This window comes from Fukomys damarensis, unplaced genomic scaffold (genome assembly GCF_012274545.1).
Source record: "Fukomys damarensis isolate Sample0158 unplaced genomic scaffold, DMR_v1.0_HiC HiC_scaffold_30, whole genome shotgun sequence".
NCBI classification, from domain to species: Eukaryota; Metazoa; Chordata; class Mammalia; order Rodentia; family Bathyergidae; genus Fukomys; species Fukomys damarensis.
The window spans coordinates 50,308,443-50,316,060 of NW_022900942.1; the positions used below are offsets into that span (position 1 = coordinate 50,308,443).

Here is a 7,618-nt window from a genome sequence, read left to right on the forward strand (position 1 = left end):
TTTTTTTTTTTTTTTTTTGTGGATGGTATAGTAGGAAAATTTAGTCAATAGCCTATCTTGAAAAGAAACTTTAAAAATACCCAACAGCCCTTTAAAATCAATAGCAAAGCTACTTAGATGAAATTCCTGTAATTGGTTAGAGAAGAGCAACATTTTAGCATTATATGAAGTTCACAAAAGTTATTCTATTTGCAGTAATACTAAGAAGAAAAAAAAAGATAATTGAAGAAAAATTTTGATGATGTAGTTCTCTTATAAATTGGGAACAATGACCCTTGAAGGACCATAAAGAAAGTGAATGTCAAGATAATTTATTATTGTTACATTATCTACCTCATTTTTCACTTTGTCTTACTGATCTGTGATAGCCTTACAAGGTACCAAATATCCCAAACATTAATGAACATTTTCACAGTGTATGAAAAGCAAAATAAAAAGAGGTAAAACAAAGAGTTGATGATTTTCTCCTTTACTGCTGCTTTAATATCAAAAATGTTAACCAGAATGGCCAACGCCTGTGATCACTGCATCCAGCCTTAGAATTCAAAAGTAGATGTATGGTGTTTAAAGGTTTGCAGCCCTCTGTGAAGCAGGCTGTACCCCGTTTCCCTGAAGGATTTGTGTCCTTTTTCAGAGGTGGCACTTCACAGCTCCTCCTGTGATTCACTGTGTGTTGTTTCCATTATAGAAGAGCCAGTTTCTACGCATGTCGGCTGGACAAGCATTTATATGTTATTGGTGGGAGGAATGAAACCGGCTACTTGTCCAGCGTGGAGTGCTATAACCTGGACACAAACGAATGGCGCTATGTGTCCTCTTTGCCACAGCCTCTGGCAGCTCATGCAGGAGCAGTGCACAATGGGAAGATATACATTTCAGGCAAGTCATTCCTTAGCTCTCTGTTCCAAGGTTCAGTTCCAAGGCGCTTGCTTGACTTGTATGTATATGTTTAATTCACAGGGGGTGTACACAATGGAGAATATGTCCCATGGCTATATTGCTATGACCCTGTAATGGATGTCTGGGCTCGAAAACAAGATATGAACACAAAACGCGCAATCCACACTTTGGCTGTAATGAATGAGCGCTTGTATGCAATTGGAGGAAATCATTTGAAAGGTCTTTTTCTTTTTTCTTCTTCTTCTTTTGTTTTAATCACAACAGCATTTGCATCTCATGTTTCTTGCTAAGGGGGTTTCTGTTAAATAATCAGTTAACCAAGTAAAAAACATGTTGACCAAATAAAATCTACTCTGTGTAAATGAGCAGTACCCTTGAGCAAGCATTTATTCTAACTTTTCTGCATATAGGATTATTTTTGAGTTACCATACACACTAAAGAAATGAATAATGAGGTCTATAGAACATTTTTTAAAAGAGAGCCTTAAAAACTGAAAAGCACAAACAATTCATTATGAATCCAACGAAATGAATTATTTCTTATGACTAAAGTGATAGTAATGAATTTTTACAGAAAACTGTTTTTTGCAGTAATCATAAAGAACTTTGGCCGTAGCTGTGCAAAGCTAATGTGTGATTTTTTTTTCACCTTAAAGAAAACATTTGGTATACTCTTTGTCTAAATTTAAAATTGTTCAAGTATTGAATATCAAACCACTTACAATTCTCAAATTGAATTGCTTTTTTTTTAATAAAAACTTAAAGCACAGTATTTCAGAGCCACATTACATTTTCACTCCTTTTCTTTGCTAGATCTGTACAGGACTGCAACTTTTTGTGTCTTATTGTACATCTAACTTTCATGTGTAGTGTACAACACTGAATCTGACAGGTATTGAAAACATCACTGACATACCTTAGGCCTCAATTTCCTCATCTGAAAATAAATAAACTGGTCCGGTTGAATTTTAAAAATCTTTTCCCACTCTGATCCTCGAATCCAAATTAAAGGGGAAACATGCTATTCCATTATAATAGATGAGATACATCTGTGCATTTATTTTACAATAATATATGCATCTTAAAAAATAGATCAGACAGAAATGTTTTTCTGTTTTTCTTAATTCATGTTTAATTCTCACGAGGGCTGCTTTGTTTCACCTCATACTCTATTTCACCTTATCTCAATGTGTTTTACATCAACTCTACAGCTTTCTACTTTAAATGTAATTTTTTCCCATTCCTTTTACACAAGATACTGCCAAAATGTTTCAGGGACTTTTGATATTCAAGGTTATGTATGGACAGCCAGGCCAGTTAATGACCATCTAAATGAAAAGTAGCACACACATACGTCAAAAGTAGCTTAGCTCAGTGGACATCATGGCAGGAAAGGTAAGGAAAGACTTCATCTAAGCCTAGATTTGCATCCTGGTTATGCATTTATGACTTGTGTGGATAATTAGCCTATCCTTGATGGTTTCCGTGAGGATGACAGACAACCTATCCAATAATGCATCATATGTGCCACAGAGAAGATACATATATCCTCAAACAATGCCTCTAGAACTTCAGAAACTGGAGTTTCCCCACTGGCTCATGCCGATGTATTATGCTTCTAACAGTGCAGAGGGCACATTGCTCTACTATACCAGCATCCATCTTTGTGATTCATTTTATACAAGAAATACTAACTGAAATAACCTATCAGAAATGAAAATCGTTCCTTTTTATTAGTCTTCTCAATATTTGGTATAGTCCAATATGTTAGTTAGTTCAATATTTACACTGATTTTCAGCTAACCAATAGCCATAAAATGCATTTAACTAGAGGGGAAAAAAGCCATTTTATCTGCTGAGTGACCATGAGGTTCAGCCTAGGGTTCCCCCCACAAAAAAAATTAAAAGTAGGACTCTGGGGAAGTCCATCAACCTACATATATTGTTCTTGGTGACCTGGTTACTACCTCCATCTCTGAGAAGCTGTATCAGAAGTAAAAGGAGAAGCCCCTCAGGCCCTGCCCCAACTTCGATCTTAGGAAGTTAGAGACCATTCACATCATTAGAGCTGAGTACAAATACAGACTGGAAAAGTGGTAAAGGACAGTGAGCAATGTTTTGTTAATTAATTGCAATATTTTGAATGAGTTAAATATTCCTTGAAGAAAAGCAATACTGTGAACTCTGTAAGAGTCTGAGATCTGAGCTCTTTTTAACTGGGTTCAAATCTCAGCCTATCTGTTTACCTGCTTGTGACAGAGTAGTCACTGACTTTCTCCGCCCTACAGCTCCCTTATCTATGGAGTGAATATAACAATAGTAGCTATCTCATATAGTAGTGGAGAGGAATGACTTCAGTTAGATAAAGCACTTAAAAAGTAAAACTAGACTACTGTAAGTACTTTATAAAAATGCTTGCTTAAGTAATCTTATTTTAAACCTTTCAAAATACCATTTTAATAAAACATTTTTAATATGATCTACCACCATATAATCAATCTGTACTAATGACATTTACTCAGGCTTTCTTGCTTCTAATTAATCCAAAATACAAAGAATTTGTTTGTCATATTTTAAGGTCATTCCAATATGGCTCCCAATTTCACCAGTGAATTTATACCTTTGTAGCTTCAAAGACGCAATTGTCCACTTCTTGGACCTTTCCAAAAAAAAAAAAAATTCCTGACCGTAAATACGGGCCTTGACAGTGTATTCTTTTGTGGTTCCATTTTCTGATGTTACTTAGGTTTCTCCCACCTGGACGTAATGCTTGTGGAATGCTATGACCCAAAAGGTGACCAGTGGAATATTCTGCAAACTCCCATTCTGGAGGGTCGAAGTGGTCCTGGCTGTGCAGTGCTTGATGACAGCATTTACCTTGTGGGAGGCTACAGTTGGAGTATGGTATGTGCACCTCTGTCACAGCCTCCTCCTCTCTGCTTGCGCTCATTTTTTTTCTGTTTGATCCTTTCCATGTGTATTATCATCTGCAGTTGCTCCTCTTAAGAATACCGTGTCTAGGTGCGAGCCCAAAGTTACTGTAGGTGGTAAAACAGAATTAACAGTACCACTGGTGAACTGCCTTGCTATCTGATAAACTGCATCACAACATGGGTTTGGCCTCAGGTTTGTCCTATCCCAATGTTTTTGTGCTTCTGGTTTTCCAACTAAAAGTCAAATGGAAGTGATTTCACAAATGCTCTGTGGAAATTGAATAGGAGAGTCTGAAAAGTTTCTGAACAGTCAGCCATGAAAAATGGAAATTAATTCTTCAGTGCCCATGAATTATATTTAGAAGGTACAATTTGCATTTCACGATTTTCCCTCTTTCTCATGAAAATTTTCAAACATATGCAAAAATTGGCTTTACTTTGTGCCCTCATTAACTCATCATTCAGCATCAATACCCATCAATATTTGCCATGCTTATTTTACCAACACTCCTTTAAAATATTTTGGCTGAAGAAACTTGATGCAAATGGCAACATTATATTATTTCACCCTAAATGCCCCAGTATTTTTCTCTTAAAACATTAAAATTATAAATACACTATCATTTATCACACCCAACAAAAGTAACAATTTTTTTTATATATAGTCCATATTCAAATTTCCCTTATTGACTTAGAAAAAGCAAAGATGTACTTCTCAAATTAGCATGTTCACTCTTTATGTTCCAACAAGTCAACTCCTATTTGGTTACTATAGGTCTCTTTGCAATCTGGAACATTACCTCTGCCACACTTTTTGTTCCATGCCATTGACTTGTTCCCAAAACAGGGTCAGTTATTAGACAAAACACCCTACATTCTGAATTTGGCTAATGAAGAGGCCGGGGATGTAGCTCAGTGGCACTGCACCTGCCTGAAGCTGACTAATGATTTTCTTGTGGTATCATTTAAAATAGTTTTCATCTCAGTATATCCTGCAGACCCAAAGTTAAAGATAGGGCTTAAATTCAAACTTTTCATTTTCCTCCTCCTCCTCCTCCTCCTCCTCCTTCTCTCTTCCTCCTTTTCTCCTCCTCCTCCTCCTTCTTCTTCTTCTCCTTCTTTTCAAGAAAGAGAAGCCTCCTGACAAGGAGGCTGTGTATTTTAAATTATATCACATCAGAAGAAGACATATCAGGTCTCTTGGTCTACACATTTCCTTTTTAAATGATGGCCATTGTTTTATTTTTCATTTATCTGTGTCCATTTTATAAAATCACTTGGGAATCTTAATAATATTAGTTTTATTTCTTCTATGGCAAACATGATCATGAAATTAAGTTTTAGGGAGCTTTATAAAAGTATTAGTTACTTGATAGCACATATGTGCTGCTGTCATATATAACTAAGTATTTGTACTCGTGCTTGTTTGCTGGTGTAAATTGTCAACTACAAGAGTATGTGTGTTTGGAAGCAACCTCAGAAAATGTCTACCAGTTGGGTTTTTGGTTTGATGCCTAAAGTACCAAGTTGCTTTGGTTTGAGAAGAGAAAATTTTACACAAGCAGTAGTCCCTAAATTTGACAAAAAACACAAAGTTAAAGACCTCTTTATTCTCATGTATCCTTTTGGAAATAAGCAAATCAGTGTGGGAAGAAGTTGACAAGACTTCATTTCCAGTTTACTTTAAACTGATTTTCAATGCCAGCTCTGATTCTCCACAATGACAAATTAAAATTGAAGAAGTGAGATAACAAACTTACTTCAACTATTGGAATATTAAGGTAAATTTGTCCCTTTAGTTATTTAATATAAACCAGGTGGCCGACTTCAATTTTGGTCAGTTATTTTAAAAGATTTGTTAAGTGTCTAAGATGCTATAGGTATTTTTTGAATCTTATTATTAGTCATCAAAAAACTGTGAAGTGTGCCTTTTAAATTTTGGCTTGGAATAAAACAGTTTAAAGTCAACTGCTTTGATTTGGAAATTTCTAGCAAGAGCAGAGATCTTTTGTCTCCAATGTAAATATGATGAATAATATTACCATTGCTCTTCTCAGAAAATCTTTCTCTAAATGCCCCCTGCTCTGTCATTACAGGGGGCCTATAAATCGTCTACAATATGCTACTGTCCAGAAAAAGGAAGCTGGACAGAACTTGAAGGAGATGTCGCAGAACCCCTGGCAGGCCCAGCCTGTGCCACAGTCATCCTTCCTGCCTGTGTGCCCTACAACAAATGATACCAGGAAAGCCTCGAATGGACAGCATCACGTCCTGGGAAGCAGTGACAGGTGATGTCACTCTCTCATAGGAACTGTGCATTCTAATAGTACAACTGCTGAAACCCACCTTTGGTTTCTGATGATTTGCAAGTAACTACAGAGAAAGAGACTTGTTCTGGAGCAGACATTGTGTCTGTAACTCAGATCACATCCAACTTCCTATGGTGACAAACTCTTCCATTCAGACTGGTTTTAACTTGTCCCAGATATACAAAAACTTCTCACGAGGATCTTAACTAGCAAAAGGAGAAAGAGAAAGTACAGAATACTGGCCCCAGAGAGACTTAAGATCAGTATTGTGCATTGTAGTCTACCTGCATGTGGTCGATGTTGAAGTTTTGGAGATATTGTGTACATGGACGATTCCAAATCTGACCCACTGCAATACTTATACTGCATTACAGATATTGCCACTTGATTCTGTATTCCTAACCTTTGGCTACTTCATAAACTCCATAGGCAATACAGTTACAGAAAATCATATAGGATTAAAGAGAGGCACTTTTGTTTGCCTACAACTCTATTTCATGTACCTTCTGCTTTTACAGCACCTCAGGAGAGCAAAGAAGAGCAAGTTGTTGGCTCTTATAGCAATTGCTTTGTGCCCTCTAGAGCTAGGCTAGCCAGAGTACTAATTTCTGTGTCCTCAGTGCTACCCCAAAATGAAAACAAAAGCATACTCTATCACTATTCAGTTCACAGAGGCTTATGGTTTCCTATTTTTTTGCAGTATTTACATAATGAACACACAGGCTGTTTGCTTCAAAAGACAGAACTGACGAATTCAGTCACATGATATTCCAGAAATTCTGTTAGAAAAAAACATCTGAACCAAACCTGATCCATAATGAAAACTTAGAGATGGCTTTCAGAAATTCAGGGATGAAAAGAAAAAATCATTTCCTTTAAGTAAAATCTAAGTTGTCTCTCTAGACCTAAAACACACAACTTACAACATCGTAGCCCCTGACAAAATGCTTCTCCTCTTCCTCAGCTGTGGCTGGCTCCAGACGCTTGACTTAATCTCATTCTTCCCCCCAGTTCTTCATTATTTAGTTTGTCATCACCACAGACGCTGGAACTCAGTTAAGTTAGCAATGGCTACTTGTCTTTAGCAGCATGAGGAATTTAGGAACAGAAGGTCAGGAGAGCATGGTATAGTCTCAGTGTGGCCAATCAGAAGAGCTAACTGGCAGGAATATGAATTTGACTTTCAAGCTCTTCAGAGCTTGACTGTTAGAAGTAAATAAAAGCCTAAAATACTTTTTTAATCACCCAGAAATGATGAATGCTTCAACAAATATGACACTTAAAATGACAATACGGGAAAGGGACAGATTAAAAATGCCTTGGTCATAAGCTTTCATTGCGGGGCACATCACGATGGATGGGTACCTGGAATCCTATGCCGTTTCTACAGTAAAGTGCAATCTCCATTGTTTTTGTATTTATTTGTATGTTCAGGTCCAAAGGATCCATTGTAAAATATATATATATATATATATA

At 36.6% G+C, this 7,618-nt stretch overlaps 1 protein-coding gene across 2 annotated transcripts in view; it reads left to right on the forward strand.

Annotated features, from left to right (window-relative positions):
• Positions 1-6,956, forward strand: part of Klhl14 (kelch like family member 14) — a 104,326-nt gene extending 97,370 nt beyond the window's left edge. For both annotated transcript variants that reach the window (XM_010641470.2, XM_010641471.1), the window contains exons 6-9: positions 689-879; positions 961-1,119; positions 3,647-3,804; positions 5,930-6,956. In XM_010641470.2, the coding sequence (XP_010639772.1) occupies positions 689-879; positions 961-1,119; positions 3,647-3,804; positions 5,930-6,070 (649 nt within the window). In that variant the 3' untranslated portion in view covers positions 6,071-6,956. The remainder of the gene's footprint in view (positions 1-688; positions 880-960; positions 1,120-3,646; positions 3,805-5,929) is intronic.
• Positions 6,957-7,618: the final 662 nt, after the last annotated feature.